Consider the following 27,754-nt stretch of genomic DNA (forward strand, 5'->3'; position numbering starts at 1 on the left):
TCTTGGGAAAACACATACTTTTGATCTGACACTAATGGTAGTGATGTTTCTTTGGTGGGACATTGCATTGTTCATGGTTTCGGTTTCCTTTGTTTCTTCCATCTGCATATCCAATCGCATTGATTTGAATTCTTGCGATATCATATCACTGATTGCTTTCAATAAAACATCAGCTTGCATATTATCTGGATGACACTCCATGGTTTGATGTTGCTATAATAGGTAGTCGCAAGATCTTGCAAATCGGTGCTTTTGGTTAATGACATGTGACATGCCTGGTATTGATAAGGTTGCTCTTTAGTGTGAGTTATCATATGAGTTTTCAAATTGAAGCTTTGGATAAATGACATTTCACACATCTGGCATTGATAATTATGCACTCCGATGTGGATTCTCACATAATTTTTGAAATAATTACTACGGGAAAATTAGTAAGTGTTAATAATCATCGTTTCATGAGTTTTCAAATTGCTGGTTTGGGTAAATGACTTTTCACACACCTGGCATTTATAAGGTCGCTCTCCAGTATGACTTCTCATATGAGTTTGCAAATTGCTGCTAACGGAAAATGACTTGTGGCACACATTGCATTGATAAGGTCGCTCTCTAGTGTGGATTTTCATATGAGTTTGTAAACTGCCATTTACAGTAAATGACTTTTGACAAACTTTGCATTGATAAGGTCGCTCACCTGTGTGAGTTCTCATATGAGTTTTCAAATTGCTGCTAAGGGAAAATGACTTTTGACACACATCACATGGATAAGATAGCTCTTCAGTATGAGTTCTTATATGAGTTTTTAAACTACTGCTTTGGGTGAATGACTTGTGGCACACATCGCATTGATAAGGTCGCTTTCCAGTGTGAGTTGTAATATGAGCTTTCAAATAGCAGCTTTGAGTAAATGACTTTTCACACAGCTGGCATTTATAAGGTCGCTCTCCAGTATGAGTTCTTATGTGAGTTTTTAAATTGCTGCTAACGCTAAATGATTTCTGACATACATCGCATTGATAAGGTCGCTCTCCAGTGTGAGTTCTCATATGAGTTATTAAACTGCTGTTAATGGAAAATGACTTGTCGCACACATCACATATATATAAGGTCGCTCTCCAGTGTGATTTCTCATATGAGCTTGCAAATTGCCATTCTGGATAAAGGACTTGTGGCACACATCGCATTGATAAGGTTAAGTATAAGGTTCTTAAATGAACTTTCAAGTTTCTTTTGCATTTGAATGATCTATCACAAAAGTTGCAAGAAAAATGTTTTTCTTTGTTATTTCCTACAAGCAACTGAGCATCAACTTTGAAAGCATTGATTCTTTCAATTGCAGTAGATTTATTGAGATTCATCTCCACAGAATCGCTGAATTCTTCATCTAAGTTTCTTGCAACACAGCTTCAAGGGGGGGGGGAAGCAAGCACCTTCACGTGGTCCCCCCTGTCAGTAACATATCTAATACGAAGATATGCGAAGCGAAGTTTGTCAAAACCGAGCAATTACCCAGACCAGAGTTCAGCGCAGAGTGGCGAGGGAAACGCCCTTCCTAGGGCGCGGCAGCTCCTCTGTCGAAAAGTACCGTAGACCCACCGTCCTGCAGCTGAACACCGAGGGCATCACCGCCAGCAAGATCAGTGTTATAGAACACCTGGCCAACAAACATCAAGCCCTCATCATCGTCCTCCAAGAGACCCACTGCACATCTATGGATAAGTTGGTAATAACCAACTTCACACTCGCAGGCGCAACCCTCAGCAGGAAACACGGCCTCGCCACGTTTGTCCATGACCAACTGAGCTGGACCCTAGAAGATCAATCCCCAGCTCATTCGGAGCTCGAGTGGCTTTGTGTAGACATAACAGGCTACAAGATCATCAATATCTACAAGCCCCCACCCTTGCGACTTACACCATTAACCATACCAGTGTTCCCCCACCCCAGCCTCTACATTGGTGACTTCAATAGCCACCACACGGACTGGGGCTACAAAACAACCAACAACGATGGAGAAAGCCTGGCTGCCTGGACAGCCAATAACAACCTCACCTTACTACACGATCCTAAGGGTGCTGCTAGCTTCTTCTCCGGGCGCTGGAACACTGGTACAAACCCAGACCTGGCATTCGCAAGTCTGGACTCCGACTGTCGACACCCGCACAGACGCGTGCTAGAGAAGTTCCCAAGGTCCCAACATCGACCCTCGCTTGTCACGGCCCCCAAACTCGCACTGCTTGTTCCGAGCAAGCGGGTTAAGCGGTGTAACTGGAAACGCTACGGCTTCCATACAAAAAAAGCCGTCTACCTCCGCCACACACCATCAACGTGGACGAAGCCTACCAGGACCTCTGCGACGCAATATCATCTGCGGCAAAAAAAATCCATCCCCCGCGGCCGTCGGAAGACCTACATACCATGCTGGGATGAGGAGTGCCAAAGCCTCTACTGCGACTTCCTTGATGCCCCTCAGGGTGACAACACCAACACATCAGCCACAGTCTTACTAGAAAGGCTTGATCAGAAGAGGAAGCTCCGCTGGACAGAGGCTGTCGAGTCAATCGACTTCACACACTCTAGCCTCACAGCATGGAGCACATTGAACAATCTCACTGGCAGGTCACGAGGATCTCGTCAACAATGCCCTGTCTCGCCTAATGCCATCGCGACACAACTCGTGAAGAACGGGACGTTTAAAACGAGAGACCGTGAATCAGACAGGTCCGTCCTTCAGGAAATGACGGACCTCTGGAAGGTACCAACATCAGACAATATCTCCGGCGACTTCACTACGGAAGAATTCGTCGCCGCCCTCCAGCAAATAAAGCCAGGTAAAGCTCCGGGCCTTGACCATCTATGTCCGGAACTAATACTCCATGCTGCTCCCGTCCTGAAGTCCTGGTTGAAAGACTTCCTTTCCTGCTGCATGCGCCACCTGCGTATCCCTAAAATCTGGAGAAGAGCCCTCGTGGTTGCAGTCCCTAAGCCGAATAAGCCCCCAGGGGATCCAAAGAGCTACCGTCCCATCTCCTTGCTCTGTATCCCCTTCAAGATCCTCGAGAGACTCATCTACGCCCGTGTCGAACCGATAATAGACCCACAGCTACCTCGTGAACAAGCTGGCTTCCGACACGGAAGATCAACCGTAGACCAGGTCACACTTATGACCCAAGACATCGAGGACAGCTTCTCAGCTAAGAAGAAGGCCGACGCCGTGTTTGTTGATCTCACGGCTGCCTATGACACCGTGTGGCACACCGGTCTCACCTGCAAACTACTCCGTCTACTTCCTGACAGGCACATGGTCCGCATGATCATGGAACTTGTACAAAACCGCAGTTTCACCCTCACCACCGGCCCACAAAGTAGACTACGCCGACTCAGAAACGGCGTCCCACAGGGCTCCGTCTTGGCTCCCCTCCTGTTCAACACATACACCTACGATCTGCCCAACACCACCTCCAGGAAGTATGCCTATGCAGACAACCTGGCGCTCCTGCATTCTGCCGGAGACTGGCAATCAATGGAGAGGCATCTTAGCCAAGACATGCAAACACTAACAGCATATCTCCAGAAATGGAAGCTGCAGCTCAGCAAGGCAAAGACAGTGTCGGCGGTTTTCCACCTCAACAACAAGGAAGCGCAGCGTGAGATAAACATCACTATTGATGGGGAAACCCTGCCCTACAGAGCCGAGCCCACCTACCTCGGCGTGACCTTGGACAGGGCACTCACGTATCGGCGACACTTGGAGTTACTGCGCAATAAACTATCTGCGCGCGTCGCACTCCTAAGGCGGCTGGCGGGCTCAGGTTGGGGGGGCGGCACAAAAACCCTCCGCACAGCCACCCTGGCACTTATCTACTCCACCGCCGAGTACTGCGCACCAGTGTGGTGTCGTAGCTCCCACACCCGCCATAAACGACGCGCTGCGTATTGTAACTGGTTGCCTGCGTCCAACTCCAAGGGACTACCTACCAATCCTTGCAGGCATCCAACCTGCTGAGCTACTCCGCAAAGGAGCCATGATTTCTCTCGCCCGCCGCGCTTTGGACCCTAAACACCGTCTCCATACCCCACTCCAGCGACCACCACCTGGAAAGCAGCGACTGAAATCAAGACATCCCTTTGTGCCGGCCGCACAACAGCTACTCACTAGCGCAGAAGTCCTTGGACTAAGTGCGGCGCACTGGATGAACCACATGTGGAGCACAGAGTGGCAAAACAACACCTCCAGACTCTGTGACTTCATAGCCGACGCCGACCCAAATCCACCGGGAATGTCCCTCACAAGAACTGCTTGGGTCAGTCAGGCTCTACCGCCTGCGCACCGGCGTCGGACGCTTTCGTTCATACATGCACAAATGGGGACTGGCTCCTTCACCAGGATGCGAGTGTGGTGCCACAGAGCAGACAGCAGACCATGTGTTCATTGCCTGCCCAATCCATCGGCCTCCACATGGTGTGCGTGGTCTGAAAAGACTAGACGAGGATACAATAACATGGCTGATGACCTCATGCCCGGAAATCTAGTCTGGAAGGAAGAAGAAACGCTCAAACGAAGAAGAAGCTTTAATTGCTTTGAAATAAAAACACCTATACTGTAGTAATACTGTAGTATGCAAGCCACAAACGCCAAGAGTTTTTGGCAATCTTTCAACATGAATCCCACATAGTCTCGTCAAGCAGTTAAAAAAGAAAAAACAACCGCGGAAAAGAGAAAGGCCAAAAGAACTAAAGACGCAGATAGCATTCAAACTTGAATTACGTTGATGCTCGTGGTTTCGACATTTATCATTTGCAGTGATCAAATCATTTTTATTCTTGTCGCAGAGGGTGATGGTAAATTAGCCAACTTTTTTTAGCCTTTAGCTGCCATAGTCTCTAAATTTCATGCAATAATGTAAATTGTAGGCAATAAGTGGTATTTTTTTTATAAAGAAATGTGATGAATAGGGTTGTGTTGGCAATTCATGTCATGTTAGACCACACAGTCTATCAGCAAAACAAAGCCATGAAGCATTAAAATGATTAACATTAACAGAATTCCTGTCAGTCAATGGATTACCAAAGATTTTGCTACAAATTCCCTCCTTCATGAACATTTTCGGCTAATGGCTAAAACAATCTTTAGTCGCGAAAAACTTTGAATGTTTTACGTCGGTAGAGTGTTTCCTTTCACATTCATTACATTGGCTCTTTTCATGGCATGAGCGCGACTATTCACATGTCTATCGTAATGTCTTCTGCTCATGAACTCTTCGTTACAAATTTTGCAACAAAACTTATATTTTAAACATATGGTGCTGTGATTTTTGTAAGTTTCAAACACCTTAAACAGACGTTTGCATTTGTGACATTGAAAACGTTCGCCAGTGTGAGTTTTTAGGTGTTCTAACACAAGCACCTTCTTATTGTATGATTTGTCACAATGTTTGCAAAGGTACCGATTGTCCGAATGTTGATGTTTGATGTGGTAGTCAAGCTTTGAAGCCATAGTAAATATTTTGTCACAGAATTCACATTGATAACTCATCCTTTTCGCATTGCCATTGAACAAATTATCAGATGCTTCTGAAGGTGACCTTTTCTTGGGTTCATTGTTTTTAGATTTAATGAGATCGCCTTCACTGAAAGTATTACTTTGTTTCTCCGAAATTGAGATTTTCACAGATTTACTGCCATCATTTTTTACACTGCCATCATTTTTTACACTACCAACATCAACAACAGCATGACTACGCAAATGTAACTTAAGTGAAGCGTTATTCACAAATATTCTTGAACATAACTGACATGAAGCAATAAGCTTCTTGTCCTTATCATCCTCAACACAGGGTTCACATGATGATGTTGTTCTCGTTGGAAAACTGTCTTCAACAATATCACCACTTTCATCAGTATTATCTGTGGAATAATCATCATCTGCAGGTTCATTCCTTCCAACTGGCTCATAAAAACTTGATGAAATTTTGTCTTTGGAAAGTGAGTTATCTGTCATTTGTGCCACTTCACCTTCAGGAGAAATTTATTTTATATTTTCCCCTTTACATGCATCAACGCTCGAAGACAAATCCTTTTCTGGACAAGCAGCTTGTAAAGACTGATTGTTTATAAACAAAACACCTGATTTGATGTGAGGAATCATAAAGATCTTTTTGTGAACCTTTTGTGGATGATTGGTTTCTTTCTGCATCATATCACTAACAGGTGTAATTCTAAGAGTTTGATTTGTGCTTTGGACCAACTTCAGACCGCAGATCTCGTCATATGCGGATGTCAACGGATGTGTGGCATTTGACATAGAATCGAAAGTGGTATTTAATGTTCCTCTTCTGGTCTGAACTGACATGAACTGCTTGAGCAGATCGATTAAAATCCTGAGTTCCTGTCTGATTTCCTTTCGAAATCCTTGTAATTCGTCGAAGATCAGCTTTGCGAGTGGCTCCTCCTGAACAAGTTTACATCCTATATCATCAGAGATTTTAAACATTTAGAGTTAGCTTGAACTTTTAGGTTAACAGGTTAACAATGAAGCCTTACAAAACTTGTGTCAATAAAAACTTCTTTTTAATCAACCAGCAATAACAAACAGCTAAAACAATATGCTCAATATATTTTGCGCAGCCAAGATCTTGCTGAAAACGGCCATAGTCTGCAGCTCGGCTGCACAGTAGGCTATAGGTCTATAACAGTGTTTCCATAACTTTTTGAAACATGAACTTAAATTGTGCTCAAACACACATTCAACAAAAAAGTAAAAACGAATTTATTAACCAGCTTTGATAAGTGGGAAGGAAACAAACATGTGCATGCTTGCAAAATCAGCACTAAAATTAGCCTGAAATTTGTTTCTTTTTACAATTACTCGACATATGATGGGTCTATTTCTACAACTAAAACATTTCTTACAAGGTCAAGACATACCTCTTTCGAAAAGTGTAGAGTCAGGCTTATCTATATTAATCTTTCAAAGCCAGAATCCCGGTTAAGAGTACTACTATTCAAAAACGATTTACTCAGTGAAGCAACGTTGCCAACAAGAATACAACATTATCTGTCACAAAGCTCGTACAGTCAACATCTTTCTGCTTCGTGTTTATTTTTAAGCGAAAATGACTAAAAGTTGCTTATTATCCTGCTCTTGAAATTGTCACGATTTACTCTCGACGCCACCTCATCGCACCCACAGACTACAGAGGCACTGGCCCCGACTTTGTAAAACACTGGCCTACATACTGTAACGAAAAGTGAGGTATATGACACCTGGGGCAACAGCTTGTAATGGAAAGGAGGTATATGGCAGCAGAGCTACTTCAAATTTAATTCAACAATGGTATATACTGATTATAATGAAACTTCTTTTAACAAATACATTTAGACAAAACATTGGCACAGCAACAGCATAAAGACGACCATGTTGCAGCGATTATCTTAGCAGAAACAATGCATTGAACAGTTGTGAATAATACACGCAGGATAGGCAGACACGACATTTATGTCACGACTTAAAACGGAAAACAGGAAGTCATCGTCACGCATTGCAAAGCTTCGCAAAGCCGATGTCCGAAAGCAGGAAGTCTATGCTATATTCGATCTGTATAGAATAATATGCCCTTATTATCACAATAACCTACTGGGAAAATTTGTTTTCAGTGCACCAATAACTGTAACGCTAAAATTTGCACCATGCCATTGTAATATTTATAATATAGAATTTAGAACATAAAGGCAATTATGCGCAGGGAGCCTATAGGTCAGTAGGTTTAGAGTTTAGACCACACGTTCAGCATGAACAGCGGTGTTTTCATTCTAATAAAGCGCGATAATAATAATAAGGGTTCCTAAGTGTATCACAAAATACCCAACGCCGAAACATATCACTAAGACTGGTTGCTTCAAATTTGGCAGAACCACATTCTTACTTTGTTTTATAAATTTATGTATTTCGAGTTTATTTATCGTCTTGTCGTGAAAACAAATTTTTAAAAAGTTTTAAAACACAAATTTTTCGTCAGAAGTATCAATGACGCAATGTGCTCGAAGGCTGATCCTAGAAAGAAAAATCAATAAGCCCTAAGAAGCATGGGATGCTAGGACTACGCTTAAGCGATCATGTCCAAGGAGACAAAAGATCAAGAAAATTTTATAGAGATTTTAAGGGAGACAACTCAGTACCACATAAAATTATTAATATTCATCGTGTGACTGAGAAAACTCTTTGCACGACTTAAACTTGGCGAACTACAATTTGTAAGCTATCCTTTGTGCAAATTCTCATACACAAACTCACATACTTTTTATTTGGTCTAAAATTGTTCTGTATCTCACGAATTTGGAATTGCTCATAAAAGGGTTGCCATGCTGTCCGGAAAATTCCGGACATGTCCGGAATGTAGGGTTAAATTTTGCGTCCGGGAGGAATTTAAAAAAATGCTCAAATGCCCGGAATTTTATGATGGGCGCTAGGCTAGTAGCTGAAGGCCTTATATCTTGGTCGATATTGCAAAATTTAGAACATGTCTAAAACGATAAGAGCATATATTTGCTGAAGAAAATTATAAAGCAGTAGAAAAATAGCGCAACAAGAAGTCTGCTGCAGACCAAATTAAAAAACCAAGGAAATTGTCGTTTGTTTAATGCTTAATGATTTCGAAGTGGGCCGCGGGTTTTGTTCGCACCGTCAAGGTGGGGCATTGCTAATGTGGCGTCATATTGACAGACAATGTGTTCATACCTCATTCTAAAAACCGTTAATGGGCACTAAAGAGTGTCCGGATTTTAGGCCACGAAAATATGGTTACCCTAATATACGTCATATTTATAGTTCAAATTATAAGAACCAAGAAACATGTTGACGACGACGTTCAAACTACTTGGTTCATGGAATTTAATCACTTTAGGTTCTTCCCCTAATAAAAAACATTTTTGTTACATGTATCATTATTCATAATATTAAACCACAAAGTTTGGTCGGTAGACAATACCGGTAAGTTATCCAACTTTTGTTAAAAGTCTTTGGCTCTTATTGTATTGTATTCAGGATCTTACTGAAACTTGTTTAATTTTATGTAACTTCCTGTCGAATCATTAGGTTTTATGGTAATTGGACACTTTTCCTATAATGTGCTGAATAATGTGCTTTTCAGATAATGTGATTGCTTGTCACGTGGGATCGTATTATTTTCGCCATTGATTGTTGGGAGCTGTTGAACGAAAAGCTTAATTGGTGTTAGCCTTATTATAGAATGAATGGATGATAAAACAAGAAACACCCTCACAAACAACTAAAGAACGGGATAAGGCGTTAGATTTTTGAGGGATTAAAATGTGCAAGATGTAAGCTATACCTAGTGGTGCTATACAACGATATAAGTTTAACACGGTCAGTCGGTCACCAAGCCCCAAAGGCCCTAAGCCGCTTTCCGCTCAAGTTAAAACTAAATAAAAAACAAAGAACCAACAAAAGCTCAGAAAACACACAGGACTATCAATTTTTATACCAAAAATAACATTCGGGGACATGTAGAAGATATGCTTGTAGATAGGCAGGGGCACCGTAATAAGGGGAAGGGCAATGGTTGAGCATACGCAGGTCTAATACATAAGTGCACAACAACAGGATCCCTTTGTTTGCTAGACCCCAGCTACTCAAATTGTGACGTCATATGGTTGTGCATTTGTATATTAGGCCCGCATACGCCATAGTTAGCTTATTCACTATTCGTCACATATCATAATACTTTAGTTGAAGGGAATGTAGAGGCATGATTTCCTAATGGCAATATTATACTTTTTATCTTTTAGTTCACTTGTGGGCCTCAATATTATGCCCTCTCTTGGCCACGGAAACGGGATTCAGGTCCCTGGGGTGGAGTTTCTTTTGTGCAGTTTTCTTTAACCATCCATTTGTTGTGCACTTAAGATATTCATTGTCCTTTTAATCAAACCATGTTCGTTTATTTATTTATTTATTTTAGCTGTTGACATCCATGTTTTTAATTTTAGGGAACATGTGTTCTACATATTTCAATAGTTTAATTGTTTGTGTTATTTTGGTTTTCAATTCGTAAAACTTAGCAACTATTTTGTGGGTTTGGTGGTCATCTTAACCTACCATCTTATAGCACAATTGTATTATTGCTATCTTGCATATTTTAATCCCTTAGACTTCGCCACTTTTTCCTGCTTGTTAATTGTTCGTGAGCATGTGTTTTATTGTGCTACAACTACAATGGGCAGCATCCTAAATTTTGCTTCGCACAGTTAAAGAGGAAAAATAAACAATACAATACATCGCCCCCTTGCATGTAACATTTTTTGGAAGAAATTCGGAAAAAACTTTAGTAACCAGTCAGCAGTCAAAATAGAAAATATCTGTGGACTGTGATCAGATTGTACTTGCATGATTTTTCACCCCTTTAGTATCATACTGTTTATTGCATTTGCTGACTTGTGCTATCTGGTTGTGTCTTTTGTGTTCAAACGTTTATTAGAAGAAATCAAGTTAACCAAAATTTCGGACCAGTAAGTAAAGTTAGTAGGGATGTCCTGAATTGAATACGGATCTGAATATTACGCACGATAATCGACAATTTTTGTTAATCGCATGAATCTGAATCTTTCAAGCAAATTTTGGACAAATATTATATTCTGCAATCTGAAGTAAGAAATCAACAGCAAAGCAATGAAGTTCTTGTTTGTATGATCAATTGTAAAGACAATTAAATGGCTGCAATAAATTTGAGTTACTTGTATAAACAAGTAAACATATTTATTTTTTTCAAATTTCTGCATGATTATTTTGCTCAACAGGTAGTTAAATGAAGGGACTTGAACAAAGTTACCAGATTCGATCCAGATTCTCACAAACATCAAAATCCATTATTCGTATTCTCACAATTATTAATCTTTTTGACATAGTCCTAAAAGTTTGTTGTTTCTGTTGAGGCATACCTTGGCCTTGCTTTCTTTTCAAAATTCATATAATTACAAAGTATTTCAGGTTGGTATGTTGCAACGTTGCTTCATTTTTTTTTTCATTGTTCTGCTTGATTATACATATTATATCATAAGCATGAATACTTAAACATGAATCTGTTCTCCCCTTTAGGTAACAATCACCAAATTCACAAAAAATGGATAATTTAGAACAGTTGGTAACAACACTACGAAGTGCTGCAAGTCAACAGTCTGCTGATATAAAGCCAGCAGTTCAAGCGTTAACAGATAATGAAGATAAATTTGGATTTCATTTTGCCCTGCTCAAAGTGGCACTTTCATCAGGACTTAATCTAGAAACTCATGTGAGATGGCTTGCGGTTTTATATCTTAAAAATGGCATTGAAAGGCACTGGAGGATGCATGGACCATCACCGCTCACAGAAGAAGAGAAGAATTCTATACGAAATGAGATATTAAGCTCCTTTGATGAAGAGGTCAATCAGGTACAATTAAGCTTTGCCAATAAGTCGGTGAACTAATGTGTACTCATTTACAGTAAGATGCCAGTAATCTTGGAACCATTTTGTCCCCAGCACATTATCAGATAGAGTTTCAGTAATATCAAATATACTCACTCTTGCAAATCTATAGTAATGCCATGTATTGTGTTGTGGTTTGTGCGGTGGTCACTTGATATGGCTTAAGACTGAGATGGTGCAGTACAATGCATGCATTTTTATGACCTAATTAGCTGTGCCAATAAAACATTTGATGAGTGGAAACTAAGTCAAGTTTTCAGCACACTTTTTTGTGTCCTCCCGTTCAAAGACCACATTTACATCCATATCAAGTTCAACAGCAGACACATATATTTGTTTGCTAGTATTGATTTTTCTTTTTTATTACCAATACGCAAGATCTACTTGACTTTGATAGACGTGATCCCCTTTTTCCAAACTTCTTTGTTGTATCCAAACAGTGACGGTTCCCAAACTATTGGGATAAAATACGTTAAATTGATAGGGTGAAAGTTTGAATCATGATGGAAGTTTAATGAACTTCAGAAAAAGAGTGATCCCACTGGATTCATATTTCACTGATAACCAATATCAATAGTATATATCAGGGGTGGCCAAACTGCGGCTCTCGAGCCGCATGCAGCTCTTTGAGCCTTTGATTGCGGCTCTTTAATGAATTAGCATTGTTGAATTAGACATGCATTTTCCCGGTCTAGACGAGTTGTTTGATCAGATTATGAAACAATGCGTTCTATCACACGTATTAACAATGGACTCATTGTTAGCAATAATCAAATTACACTCCAAAAAGTACATTATTGTACAGAAGTGTGCTAACTTGTACACTGTAGTTACGTAAACTGTCAGATTGCAGCTATACGTCAGGGCTGAACCAGTTTTAAGTCTTGGTTACGGTTATAACAATAATTGCAAAAAGAGTTGGTGAAGTCCAGTTGGAGACTCATAGTATCACCACGTAACACTAATGTTAATCAATAGCTACACTTCTTTGTGAGTGAATAAATTCGTGTTTTTTGTTGTGTTTGTGTTGTGGCTCTTTTAAAACTGGAATATGTTATATGCGGCTCGAGCATGAAGCAGGTTTGGCCACCCCTGGTATATATGATGTCACTTAACTAGACCTTGTTTGTTGATATTCCAGATTGCACTGCAATTTGCGGTGATAGTTTCGAAGATTGCAAGATATGACTATCCAAAGAACTGTCCACATTTATTGCATATTCTTCTGACAGTAGTAGAAAGCATGCAAGTGTTGTCAACAAAGCAAAGGGACAACACTGTGTTGCTCACTTTTCGATATGTCGTGAAAGAGTTGAGCACAAAAAGATTACCAAATGATCGCAAGCTATTCTCACAAATTAGCTGCAGCAGTTATCCGTGCATATTTGCAACATTTGATAGATTCCATAAGACGGTTGTTGAAATGCTTTCGTCATCAACTGGTGACAGTAACACACTGCTTCATGCTATTGAAAAGCTGCTGCACATACTGAAATCGCTCAAGTGTATCTCTCCAGCTCTTGATTCTACAACGAACTGCAATTTTATCAATGAAGTCCTAACTATGTTAAAAACTTTTCTGGGATTAACAACTTCCCACAGTTTTAAAGATCAACTGGTATTGGACAAATGCCATAAAGTTTTGTTGGTTTATTCAAAAATTCTACTTGACACATTTGTAGTGGAGGATAACAAAGTAGCAAACTTTGTGCCAGAAATAGTAAATATGTGCAAACAGTGCATTTTCCTGTTCGCTGAAAATCGAGCTTTGTTTCCCGAGAGGTTTGTTGTTAATTGCATGAACGTTATCAAATTACTTGTGGGTCCTAATGAAGGCCAGAAAGATTGTTCCGTTTCAATGGATGATATGCAAGATCTTTTAAAGTAAGTTTGACAAGTCTTACTGTCAACTATGAATAATTTGTCATATGCCATGAATTACTGTGTCTTTAGGGGTTTGGTGTTCTCCTTTCTACCATTGACTGCTGCTGATCTTGAAAATTGGTAAGAAGACATGGAAGAATTTTGTTCCGAAGAGATCGGTGAAACGTGGAAGTACAACCTAAGACCAAGTGCGGAGGTTAGACAAAAAATTAAAGATATTATTTCAAAATTTTATGTTTTTCTGTAAAATTTATTTGATAATTGCTGTTTCAGGTTCTTATTCTTACCCTGCTACATCGCAGCCCTGAACGCTTTGTGCCTGTTATTTTGGCAACTTTGGACACCGTAAATCAAAATTCACAAAAAGGTTTATATTTAAAATTTAGTATGTAGTTTATACGTTATCATTATGCATGCTTACTGATGCTTATTTTTTTCTTGTGTGAATAGTGCTGAAATTTTTGTCAATATTGGTGCAGCTTGTAAATGGAACAATGAATAATTAATTCAACCAAAATATTTTTGAACATATCGTTAACGGTCGTTTCGTTTCAATTTAGAAGTATTCTCTATCCTTATGATGGCATAATCATAGTGCAACTAGAGCAGGGGTGTCCAACCTTTTTGGCCACGGGGCCACATGCGATTTACAAATGATTGCGTGGGCCATTTGAAGAAAGAAAAGAAAGCAAAAGAAAGCAAACAATTAATGCCAATTTCTCGAAATGTAAGTTCACCATAAATTATGTAGGCTGTTCAGTTGATAATATAAGTCATTTCGAAAAATACAGCGCGGGCTACTCAGAACCTTCCTGAGGGCCAAATGTGACCCGCAGGCCACGGGTTGGACATCCCTGAACCTGAACTAGAGTTTCAATGGCCTTATGGGCAATTATGATTTCATTCCTTATTTCCTTAACACCGAGTCTATACAAAATCTCGTGACGCGACACCTGATCGAAAGACACTTTATCGAACGACACTTAATCGAACGACAGTTTATCGAAAGACACTTAATCGAACGACAGCTGATCGAAACGACACCTGATCGAAACGACCGTTGATCGAACGACACTTTATCGAACCGACAGTTGATCAAACGACACTTTATCGAACCGACAGCTGATCAAAGCAACAGTTGATCGAATCGACTGTTGCTTCTCCCGCACACGGTACTACGACACCTTATCGAAAGACACTTTATCGAACGACACCTGATCAAACCACAGCTGATCGAAAGACACTTTATCGAACGACAGTTAATCGAGCCGACAGTTGATCAAACGACACTTTATCGAAACGACAGCTGATCGAACGACACTTTATCGAACCGACATTTGATCAAACCGACAGTTGATCGAACGACACTTTATCGAACCGACAGTTCAAGCAAGATTTTTGCGTGTTTCTCAAACATTGAAACAATGAGCCATTGTGATGTGCGGTCTTTGTAATGGTGTGCATTAATGAATTGTGATGTATATATCATAAAGTTGACGATTTATATTTTATATCTATATTTTATATTTGTATCATAAAGTGTTCGATTTCGCATGGCGGCCGGCCCGCCCACATATTAATAAGATATCACAAGAATAATAGCATTGAAGGATGGCACAATGCGTTCAGCAAGCGTGTCTCAATATCCCATCCGACGCTTCGCAGACTCGTCAAGAAAATTAAGCAGGAACAAGGTTCCAACGAAATGTTAATTGAACAATTGAGTGCTGGAATCGATGGCCCACCACGGAAGAAGCGCTACGACGCTGTCAACTAAGTAAAATTTGCTGCACTGGAATTGTTTGCGGTACAAGAAAAGAGAAAAACGGAAGAATAATATTACAAAATGGTTACAAAATTACAAGTTTAATAGATTTTGACCTAAAAAAAAGACCTAACGAGACAATTTGACCGTATTTTGACCTAACGTAACATTTTGACTTTATCTGACCTAATAACTTCTATACCACACGTCGTACAAACCTGAAATTTGTTTTGTGCTTGTTTCATAGCATTCTGAGCAGGTAAAAAAATTGACCATATTGACTTTTGGTTGCCCTACTCATAAATAAATAATAACATATAAATAAATGAAATATTTCCTGTTGATTATGAATTTATAGCACAGACTACGGTAACACTTTTTCCCTTCTAGCGGTTAGTCACTTTATTTACTTACCTGATGCCTCATTCATACTATAATTCACACTCACTTCAGTATATTACACCACATTGCTGCAATCTCAATCGCTTATTGTTATGGCTTATTGTTTCAATGTTTGAGAAACACGCAAAAATCTTGCTTGAACTGTCGGTTCGATAAAGTGTCGTTCGATCAACTGTCGTTTTGATCAACTGTCGGTTCGATAAAGTGTCGTTCGATCAGCTGTCGGTTCGATAAAGTGTCGTTCGATCAACTGTCGGCTCGATTAACTGTCGTTCGATAAAGTGTCTTTCGATAAGGTGTCATAGTACCACAAAATCTAGCTGCATTGTGTTATACCACCAAAATTTGAAATGTTTGTAGATTGAAACAAAACATCTACCACAGATACATTTAAAAGTATTTTGGCTGAACTAATCATCCTTCAAAATTTTAAACTTTAATAATTAAATACTAAAACAGAAAAGTTCTTGTAAGATATTCTATATTTTGTACATTTCTCAGACGTCTTGCAGGATCATCAGGGTGTAAATTCTGTTCTTTTAAATGATGCTGTTTATGCTGCTGTTGGCTTGGCCGCAAATGAATTGTTTGATGAGCTTGACTTTGAAATGTGGTTTCTAACTTACCTGTCACCTTATGTGCAGAAATGTGTCACGACTCCATGTGGAAAAATACTTCACAGGTAAGTGTAGTGTTTATTCGCCTATTAATAAAATAAGTGTGAGTGTGAGTCAAATCTGTTGTCTCTGTTTACCTGAACTGCGAATCACTTCAATGAACATTGTGTTTTTAGTAGGGAAGTGAAAATATGAAAAAAGCTCACGCTTGTTAGAACCCAAACTTTTAACGTTAACTTTTGTGAGTAGCTGAGCCTGAGTGCATGACGTCATAATAAAACAAACAAACAAGTCAGCAAAATGCTTTTGCCGAGGCTACGTCTAGAGCAGTGGTTCTTAACCCTTTTTCCCCCAAGGCCACTTTTCAGAGGTTTCCATAGTCTGCTGCCCACCATAATGAAAGGGCTGTGATAAAAATGATGAGTGTTTAGTGAAAAGACCGGCTTAATCACCAATTCAGTTGCCTTGTATTTGGGAGAAGCGATGTTATTTAATATATTAATAAGAGTAATAATAACAGTAATAATAATAACAGAAATAATAAGAGAATGGTTGATATTGAACAATACACATTAATAAAGCAGGAAAAATGTATTTAATGGCTACTTTGGAGCTGGTGAGAACTTGCCAACTTAAGTATTCTTACTTATCGCCTTCTTACTTACTTGCACGCACCCTTCTTACTTAAGAGTTGCAAGACCGAACTGAATCCCTTCTCTGAAGAGACCGAACCGCATCCCTTCTCTGTAGACTGAACTGAGCTAAACCTTACTGCAGCGGTTCCCAACCGGGGGTAATCAAACCCCTTGGGGGTACGAGATTGAACATCAAGGGGTACGAAGATCCTTGGGCCATAGAGCAATATATATATGAAAATGATGGAATTTTTCAATATATATATGAAAAATCCCATCCGATTTTTTTTGGGGGTACGAAGAATGCTTTGACCTGACAAAGGAGTACGAGCAGCAAAAAAGGTTGGGAACCATTGCCTTACTGCCTTAGCAATGAAATTCCGTTGACTTGCTGTTAACTAACTCTTCGGATTCTATGTCTAGGGTTACGTCATAAACGAAATGCTGGTCTAAAAAAAGAAAAGAAAAAGAGAGAAACGTTCATAAACGGTACTCTTGGTAGCCTTTGCAATTTTTGATTCGACTATAAGAGCCATGTGGGTGCCGGTGAGCCGCAGTTTGACCACCACTGGCCTATACAAAGCAAGAGCATACATTGATCTTGATCTAGCAGAACTACTAAAGCAAATTTGCAGTGAGATAAATATCGTTACACCTTCTGAATATAACGCCCCCTATAGCGCCCCCTGAGTATTTCCGCCCCTGTAAAAATCAAAAGCGCCCCCTAGGGGGCGGTAGCGCCCAGGTTAAGAACCACTGGTCTAGAGTATATGTATATTTAAATGGATGTATGAAATGAAAACATTTGACTAATACAAGCTGTGAGGTTGATGGTGTTGCATCATAATGCAGTAACAACAAAAACTTTTAAAAATGTATCACTTGTAGAAATACTTAATTTACACTAAATGCATTTTCTTTAGTTTTACAATAATGATGTATACAGGAAACCAGATGTTTTTGCTACTAACCTGTAAATATCCGATCAGTTTACGACGTATAATTTTCGAGTCATTAACGATTGAAAACTTGTGTGCAGTGTCGGCCACACATAATAAAGATAGTAATGTCGCGCACCCGGTTTAAATACGGTAAAACCAACGTCAGCCAATATTAAAACCGTAAAATGAAGTAAAACTTAAATTTAGTATTGATTTAATAACCAGATATTTTAGTAATTAAACTAATTGTATTGAGTGGAAAAAAAGAAAGTATGACCAAAATTATCTGACGTATGGCTGTATAGATACCACAGTGAACGAAAAAGTCGTACCGCAATGCGTGATATGCTTAAAAAAGCTAAGCAACGATGTTTTGAGACCAAGTCGTTTGCAGCGTCATCTTCATGAATATAAAGACAAAACCTAGGAACAAACTTGACTGTGAAGCCGACCTAAGGTGTGCATTATCTTCCACAAAGCCTCGAATTAAACGTTTGGTTTCCCAAAAACAACTACATCCTTCTCATTAATGAAAGTTAATCGAAAATAAATTGCTGTTTTGTTTAATGCTTTTTATTTTGCAATGAAGGGGGCGCGAAATTTTTAGGTACCGTCAAGGAGGGCGTGTGCCAAAAATTTTAAGAACCCCTGGGTTAACGTGGATGATTTTCTTTATTTATCTATTAAGTCGCTATAGATTTTGAAATGACCTATAGACACTTGAGTATTTAGTTCGAAGATATTTTTGCGTACGTTTTAAATCTGACAAAGCAAGCTAAAGCTTACGAAAACTCCTGTTTAAATGAATGAAATTTACTTAATTTTCATGCATGATGTTTTGATACATTTTAATGTATGTTAATTGCAGCAAGGTCAAAACACAAATTAGCTGAGAAAAAACAGCGATAAAACATCAAAATTGTCAAATTTAGAAATCATGCCTTGGACACTTTGCAACTAATTGAAATTCGAATTTGTATTATTGCCTGGTTGGCTAATACGGACATCATGTTAAATTTACAAAGTGCTTTCAGGGTCCTCGTAAAGTCATACACACCAGCCCTGACAAGTTGAACATTCTCACGACAGACTTAATGCCAAGCAAAAGAGATGCACACTTTCCAAATCTATGCAAATTACAGCCATTGATCGCAACTTGCTTAAACAATTAGATGTCATGTCAAGCTATTTAACTTAACCTATGCCATGCGAATTGCATTTGCAGGTAAGCATAGCAGCCATAATTTTAATGTTAGGTTTATCCAACCTAAAAACATGGTTGGAATCGTAATAGTGTATCACTTTGTTTAGATTTGATTTACTAAGGGTGTAGCGTGTAGAGTATTCTTCAGTAAAACTATTACAAAATGATTTCGTCAAATATGAGTACGACTTTCCTATCAGTCCAAAGTAGGCTATTAATGAATATTAGAACGTCTATTGTTAACGATTGACTACTCTCAGCACAATTGAAACATTTCACACGATCACCTGAAAAGATAATAATCTGAAACAATCCTAACTATGGAAAAAGAACGAGCTAGCACACGCCATGCACAATATATTTATCATCATTCCAACAAAATCTAATAGTTTTTCCGTTAATTCCTGTAAATTCAGCTTTTAAATATTTTTAATTACTATTCTATATTTCATGAAACATAAAAAGTATTCGATAAAACATGTAAAAGTGGACATATAAAACACAAACAAATGGATGCAGTATCTGGATGAATGGTTTGTAAATGTTTTTCAAGGCTAATTTTTTGTCCGAACACGTTTTGAAAAAGATTATATTATTTTAATGTGAGTTTTGATATGTGTTAATAATTAATTATCGTTTTAACGTAAAGGACTTTTGAAAAAAAAAAATTAGTAAGGTCCCTTTCCAGAGTGAATAGTTTCATGTCTCCACAAATTTCTCTTTTGGGAAAATAACTTTTGACCTACATGGCATTGATAAGGTCGTTCTCCAGTATGGATTCTCATATGAGCTTTCAAATTGTTGCTTTGGGTAAATGACTTGTGACAAACCTGGCATTGATAAGGTCGCTCTCCAGTGTGAGTTCTTATATGAACTTTCAATCTGCTGCTTGTGGAAAATGACTTGTGGCACATATTGCATTCATAAGGTTTCTCTCCAGTGTGAGTTGTCATATGATTTTTCAATTGGTTGCTAAAGGAAAATGACTTGTGGCACACATCGCATTGATAAGGTTGCTCTCCAGTGTGAGTTCTCATATGAGCTTTTAAAGTGCTGCTTTGGATAAATGACTTGTGGCACACATCGCATTGATAAGGTTGCTCTCCTGTGTGGATTCTCATATGATGTTTTAAAATACTGCTATCTAAATATGACTTGTGGCACACCTGGCATTTATAAGGTCGTTCTCCAGTGTGAGTTCTCATATGCCTTTTCAAATTGCAGCTAACAGAAAATGCCTTGTGGCACACATCGCATTGATAAGGTCGCTCTCCAGTGTGAGTTCTCATATGAGATTGCAAACTGCCAAATTGGTTAAATGGTTTGTGACAAACTTGGCATTGATAAGGTTGCTCACCTGTGTGAGTTCTTAGATGAACTTTCAAGTTGCTTTTGCATTTGAATGATCTATCACAAAAGTTGCAAGAAAAATGTTTTTCTTTGTTATTTCCTACAAGCAACTGAGCATCAACTTTGCAAGCATTGTTTCTATCATTTGTTGCAGAATTATCAAAGAACATTTCCACAAAATTGCTGCGTTCTTCATCTGAACTTCTTTCAATGCAATTTCTGCTATCGATCGTTTTAACTGTGGCTTTTACTCCAATCTCTGACTGATAAGTTAATTTATTTAACATGGATATAGTTGGGTGATCAATCTCAGTCTGTGAAACTGCATATTTTTGCAACATCAAAGGTTCCTTTTCAATAACTTCAAATTGAGGATAAAATGATGCCTTTTCAGAATGATCTTCTTCAATACAGGTTTGGGGCTCAACAGTTTTAACTAGGGCATTTACTCCAAGTTCCGATTGAAGAGAAAACATATTTGAAATGGATAAACTGGGTTGATCAGTTTCAGAAACCTCCCAATGCTGCAACAGCAAAGGTTCTTCTTTGATAGCTTCAACAAGAGGAAGAACTGTTGCATTCTCAGAATGAACTCCTTTAATACAAATGCCGATATCAGATTCTACATCTAATGTTTGTGATGTTTCTTTAATCGGTATTGCATTGTTTATGGTTTCAGCTTTCTTTGTTTCTACAAGAATCTTTGAAACCATATCTTCCATATTTTCTTGTACTTTTGCAAATTCTATCTTCATATCTTCTCGCATTGATTTCAATTCTTGTAAAACCATATCACTGATTGCTTTCAATAAAAAATCAACATGCATATTATCTGGATGACACTCCATAGCTTGATTGTGATACAATAAAATTATTGGCTGAAAATGTGAAAGGTAAAACGTTTTAATATGAATAAGATGTCAAAACCCAAAAATTGAATTGAAATGTTAAAAGTAAATTGTAATAAATATGTAAATGTAAATAAATTTTGACAGTTGACAAAATGTATGATGTGTTTAAATAACACAAATAAACAGGATATAACCATTTGAATCCCTACACATGATGACAATAATCTATTTCAAAATAATTCTTTTCAAATTTAATTCCGTCAATTTCATAAAAATGTTTTATCTTATCTCATGACAGCAATTGTTTTCTTAATTAAATAAAACACTTGACTAATGCTTTCTTCACACATCATCATCAATTGTAAAATTAACATTGGACCTATCAACCCCAGAAAATTGTGAACCAGGTCAAGTATCATGAACTTTAGAGTTTATCTTAAAAGTTTATCAAAAAAAACAACATAATATATTTTAAATGGGGACAACAATTTTATACCTATAAATACCTAACAAACGAATACAGTCAAACCTGGTTAATTGCATTCTGAATAAACACATAATTTGTTTTATCGCATAAAGAGCGCAAATCCTAAATCATAGTCTATCATTTGAAAAGATTACATTAAAGAAAGATTATATTACACATTAGATTACACAAAAGAAAGATTATTAGATCGCATAGCGGTTTATTGCATAATCCGCTTAATTGAATAAAATGAAGGTGTTTTATTCGATTATTCTAATGTTTTTAAAAGATAAAATTGAAGACAACGAGCACTGGGAGCGCACACGCAATGCGCAAGCCTTGCAACTTGTACTGCGCTTGGTTATAAAGCAATCCAACAGACAATGCCCAATTTAAGCATTAACACGTGGCTGTCAATACGCAGACATTAACATTCGCACTGTTTTAGTTTCTTTTAAACGCTGCGTAAAGAAAGGGTTAAAGTGTTGCGTTAAGATGATGTTGTAATATGTGAAGACGTTTTACGAAACAAACAATTTGAAAAAGACGACATCAAGGAAGAAAGCTCTGCTGATGCAATCGCTGCGACTACACCAAAAAATAAAGAAGTTCCGCATGCACTTGATACAATTCGCCGACGACTGCAGTTTGAAGGGGCGGACATGGCCACATTTGTTCGTTTAGAAACACAAATGCAAGAAAGCATGCGAAATAAAATTAAACAAAGAACAATCAGTCAGTACTTTTCTTCAATAAACAATAAATGATAGACTGTTTTTCGCGTTTGAATGAATGGATGATCGCAATACACCAGGCATGCACAACATACGGCCCGCGGGCCGCATGCGGCCCGCGAAACCTTTTCCTGCGGCCCGCGAGATATTCCGTGATTTCGCTCATTATCTCTTATTCGACGGTTAATCGGTCACATTATATAAAGTAGGCTACACGTTAGTTACAACAACGTTAGCACGCGGCCCGCGAAAAATATTTTTTCCTTAAAACGGCCCGTGTACTGTTTTGAGTTGTGCATGCCTGCAATACACAATAAACAGTAGTATTTTGCGTTTTGACGCTTTTACACGTAACCAGCTTCGCACGTCAGGTAAGACAATAAGTAGACTTTGCACTTTTGCATAAACGCATAATTTGTTTAATCGCATAGAAAGGCTTGGCAAATTGACTATGCAATTAACCGGATTCGCCTGTATATGAAAACACTCGAGCCAAATTTTCACAATTTTTAAATAAGTAGTTTTCCTCCATAATGAAATTGGGACACATCTTTTAACTTAACACAACTAGAAAACTGAAAATTTAATAATTTTTAAATGTTTTTTTGCCAAAAACAACCACTATAGTGCAATCTTATGTTTCATGGAACAACAATTTTCATGCATGATGTATTGATACAGTTAAATGATATCACAAAGAATTCCAGAAAAAAAACAAAAAGTTATGTCACAATTTTGAATTAACAATTATGTCTACTGAAATGCTGTGTCAGTTCAGCTCTTCTTAAGTTTTAAGCAGTTATAATTATTAGCAAATTGGAATAGTTAACCCGATTTCGGAAAGTTTTATCCCTAATCTTGTGTCTAGATTCACTGCCCACAAATCTATCATTGGTGGGCTACATAGTTGAACTCTAGTTGATCTAATGCCAGGGCCGTCAGCCAAACAAATCGAAAGCATTCAAGTGATGGGAAAAGTTTATCAAAACGATTTAACTAAATTTTTGGAAGACTTAATTGCTGAATTAAAAGTATGGTTCAGAAAATTTAGTCGGTTTAGCGAAACAGAAAGACCAAGCGATGCAACTGGCTACTTATTCATTTCTTACAATTTTTTAACTCGTTCGGTGACCACATGTACAAGCAAACGTTCTTTTTCTACATTACGCAGACTAAAACATATTTGCGCAATACGAGTGGTGAATCTGAATGAACAAACCTGTTTTGTTAAACATCTATAAAAATCAAGTGCTTTGTGCAGAAGAGATTATTAACAGGTTAATCGTCGAACAGGCGTTTGAGCATGAATTTGTAAAAATTTAACTTGGAATGTTTAAATTTGTAAGTTTTATCACATGTGCATGTTGCTCTATAGTTTTCTCTTCAAAGGCTCGTTTTTTGATGAAACTGCATTTATCGTAATCTGTCATTACATGATTTCATGCAAATCCTCGAAAAAAACTTTCTGCATTCAACAAGGCTGACACAGTTTTTAGTCAAATATTACAGACAAGTCCAATTAAAATAACCTAAATAACAAAAAATGTGTTTACAATAGCCTACAGTACAAATCCTACTTAACAATTGTCAAAATTTGTTAGAAACATTGTGGCATGCTTACTGCCCCATTGGTATGAAGCGCTGAACTATAGACAGTTAGATACCGAATGGTTATGATGATTGCAATCTCCTGTTCTTCACTTAGGAACTGTGGATAGGTTGATTTAACGCAAACTCAGACACGATTCACATTTTTATTTTTCCCCAGCAAATGCAGTTGATTGAGATGGGTGAATTGTTCACCAAGTCAGACACAGCGATTTCATTGAATTGCCGATTATGGCAAACATTGTCTCTATTTTCAAACAAAACACTCATTAAATCTAATTCATTTCTGCATCCACCTGCACATACAAAAAGACAAGGGTTAACTTCAATTATGATCATTTACAAATTTTGTGCGTAGAATTTAAAAAACATAACAACACATCACATAAGAAGAAAAACCCATAACGGGATGTTGATTGCCACAAGGTCAAAACACAACTTGGCTTAGAAAAAACAGCGATAAAACATCAAAATTGTCAAATTTAGAAATCATGCATTGGACACTTTGCAACTAATCGGAATTAGAATTTGTATTCAGGGGAAGCCTTTGTCTAATCCCAAGAGAAAAAGTATAAGAGATAAATATAACACAGAAGAAAGAATGAGATCATAGCAGCAATAACAAATACATACACTCATGTCTGGCAGCGAACACACGCTAGGTGCTGGTATTACTGTACAACGTTTAAATCCTAAATGAAAATTAAAAACATCCATAAAGCCATCTTTAAAAACAAAGACGTTATTACAAAAGTTACGTACACACGATATAAAATGTTTTTCCTGAAAAATTTAAAACTTTTTGCAGTTTTTTTCCTGCCACTAGCAACAGTTAACTAGAACAGAAATGACAAATAACTATTATTACAGCCATCTAACATTAAAATGAGGAAGCATTGGTGTTAACTTCCAGGCATAGGCACAGACTTTTGTTGCCGGGGGTTTGGCAAGGTATGACATAATCAAGTTAGTGACTTCATTGCGATAACTTACCTTGTTCTTGCCACATCTTGTTTATATTCTTATGTGAATATGTACTTTATAACCTAGGTCAAACATGGGTATCTATGCCATTTCTTGCTGAGGATTTATTGCCTGGTTGGCTAAATTACGTACAATATCTTAAGTTTACAAAGTGCTTTCAGGGTCCTCAAAAAGTCATACACGCCAGCCCTTAAAAGTTGAACATTCTCACAACAGACTTAACGCCAAGCAAAAGAGATGCTCACTTTCCAAATCTATACACATCATCGCCATTGATCTCAACTTTCTAAAACAATGAGGTGTCATGTCACGCTATTTCACTTAACCAGAGCCATTCGAATTGCGGGTAAAGTATAGCTGCCATAGTTTTAATGCTAGGTTTAACCAACCCAAAAACATGGTTGAAATCGTAATGATACATCACTTTATTTAGATTTGATATACTAAGGCGGGGGTGTTCAAATTATTTCTGCCATGATCCACGACAGCCAAACCTAACAACGTGATGATCCACTAAATACGAATAGTAAACATATTGGACATGCTTTAATTTTTATGGTGCTTTATTTGTGTAAATGTACCCTACATTGTAGGGCCTACAGCTTATTTATAACTTTGTACAGGTCAAAAGTGAAGTGTGCTACAGCTGCAAGATTGTTTCAAGACTACACTGGAAGATCAACACAAAAAGTTAAAAAGATCCGGATCCGCCATTTGAACACCCCCATACTAAGGTGTAAAATATTCTGGAGTAAAAACTTGGCGGATTTCAATTGTACGTTGCATATTTTTGTATGGAAAACTATCACACAATGATTTCATAAATCACAAGTTCGACTCTCAAGTCAGTCCAAAGTAGGCTATTAATGAATATTAGAACGTCTATTGTTAACGATTCACTACTCTCAGCACAATTGAAACATTTCACATGATCACCTGAAAAGATAATAATCAGAAACAATCCTAACTATGGAAAAAGAACGAGCTAGCACACGCCATGCAAAATATGTTTGTCATCATTTCCACAAAATGTAATAATTTCACTGTTAATTCCTGTAATTCCAGCTTTAATTGCTTTAAAATAAAAACACCTATAGTAATACTGTAGTATGCAAGCCACAAACGCCAAGAGTTTTTGGCAATCTTTCAACATGAATCCCACATAGTCTCGTCAAGCAGTTAAAAAAGAAAAAACGACCCCGGAAAAGAGAAAGGCCAAAAGAACTAAAGACGCAGATAGCATTCAAACTTGAATTACGTTGATGCTCGTGGTTGTGACATTTATCATTTGCAGTGATCAAATCATTTTTATTCTTGTCGCAGAGGGTGATGGACTAGGATAGGTAATTTAGCCAACTCTTTTTAGCCTTTAGCTGCCATAGTCTCTAAATTTCATGCAACAATGTAAATTGTGGTGGTAATAAGTGGTATTTTTTTATAAAGAAATGTGATGAATAGGGTTGTGTTGGCAATTTATGTCATGTTAGACCACACAGTCTATCAGCAAAACAAAGCCATGAAGCATTAAAATGATTAACATTAACAGAATTCCTGTCAGTCAATGGATTACCAAAGATTTTGCTACAAATTCCCTCCTTCATGAACATTTTCGGCTAATGGCTAAAACAATCTTTAGTCGCGAAAAACTTTGAATGTTTTACGTCGGTAGAGTGTTTCCATTCACATTCATTACATTGGCTCTTTTCATGGCATGAGCGCGACTATTCATATGTCTATCGTAATGTCTTCTGCTCATGAACTCTTCGTTACAAATTTTGCAACAAAACTTATATTTTAAACATATGGTGCTGTGATTTTTGTAAGTTTCAAACACCTTAACCAGACGTTTGCATTTGTGACATTGAAAACGTTCGCCAGTGTGAGTTTTTAGGAGTTCTAACACAAGCACCTTATTATTGTATGATTTGTCACAATGTTTGCAAAGGTACCAATTGTCCGAATGTTGATGTTTGATGTGGTGGTCAAGCTTTGAAGCCATAGTAAATATTTTGTTACAGAATTCACATTGATAACTCATCCTTTTCGCATTGCCATTGAACAAATTATCAGATGCTTCTGAAGGTGACCTTTTCTTGGGTTCATTGTTTTTAGATTTAATGAGATCGCCTTCACTGAAAGTATTACTTTGTTTCTCCGAAATTGAGATTTTTACAGATTTACTGCCATCATTTTTTACGGTTCCACGACATATGGCCGCGAACAAACTCACCGGGGACAACTGAACGTGACGTAAATTGACCGCGAACAAACTAACCGGGAACAGATGGTAATATATGATATGTAAACTAAATATTTGTTTGTAACTATTTCCTTTTTTTAACAAATTTTTTTTTTATTTCAATACACATTGAAACATTTATTGAAATAAACAGAAATATTTCCGGAAATACGAGAAATACGAGTAACAACATTAACAGAAGTTCACTGCAAAACACATATGACACTACATAATAAGGGCACTAAAATTTACACAAACTGTTATTTGACAAATCAGTCAACCTTGACTGCAATACACATACTTAATTGGCTGGGATTAAAGCTGATGCGCGACTAGATAGTGAATTAGAATTTTGACCTTTTGACGGCCAATTTGTCGCCGGTTAATTTGATCGCCGGCCAATTTATCGACGGTTAATTTCATCCTCGGCCAATTTACGTCACGGTTAATTTGATCGCCGGCTAATTTGTTGTCAGTCAGTTGTCCACTACCAGTTGTCGCCGGTGAGTTTGTTCACGGCCATATGTCGTGATCCCATTTTTTACACTACCAACATCAACAACAGCATGACTACGCAAATGTAACTTAAGTGAA

The 27,754-nt window shown here is 37.9% G+C and overlaps 3 protein-coding genes across 3 annotated transcripts; 2 read left to right on the top strand and 1 right to left on the bottom strand.

The window, feature by feature from the left end:
* Positions 1–1,471: 1,471 nt before the first annotated feature.
* LOC143469422 (uncharacterized) lies at positions 1,472–4,003 on the top strand. The gene has a single exon (XM_076967116.1). It carries the CDS (start codon positions 1,472–1,474, stop codon positions 4,001–4,003), a length of 2,532 nt encoding a protein of 843 aa, XP_076823231.1.
* A 4,990-nt stretch (positions 4,004–8,993) lies between these two features.
* On the top strand, positions 8,994–27,703 carry LOC143469423 (importin-11-like). Its single transcript, XM_076967117.1, has 8 exons — positions 8,994–11,002; positions 11,111–11,444; positions 12,622–13,364; positions 13,434–13,440; positions 13,519–13,560; positions 13,638–13,731; positions 16,033–16,213; positions 25,545–27,703. Exons 2-8 carry the CDS (start codon positions 11,136–11,138, stop codon positions 25,735–25,737), a joined length of 1,569 nt encoding a protein of 522 aa, XP_076823232.1. The 5' UTR covers positions 8,994–11,002; positions 11,111–11,135; the 3' UTR covers positions 25,738–27,703.
* LOC143469646 (uncharacterized) lies at positions 19,273–21,169 on the bottom strand. The gene has a single exon (XM_076967404.1). It carries the CDS (start codon positions 21,124–21,126, stop codon positions 19,597–19,599), a length of 1,530 nt encoding a protein of 509 aa, XP_076823519.1. The 5' UTR covers positions 21,127–21,169; the 3' UTR covers positions 19,273–19,596.
* Positions 27,704–27,754: the final 51 nt, after the last annotated feature.

Source organism: Clavelina lepadiformis, chromosome 8 (assembly GCF_947623445.1).
Source record: "Clavelina lepadiformis chromosome 8, kaClaLepa1.1, whole genome shotgun sequence".
In the NCBI taxonomy this organism is placed as follows: Eukaryota; Metazoa; Chordata; class Ascidiacea; order Aplousobranchia; family Clavelinidae; genus Clavelina; species Clavelina lepadiformis.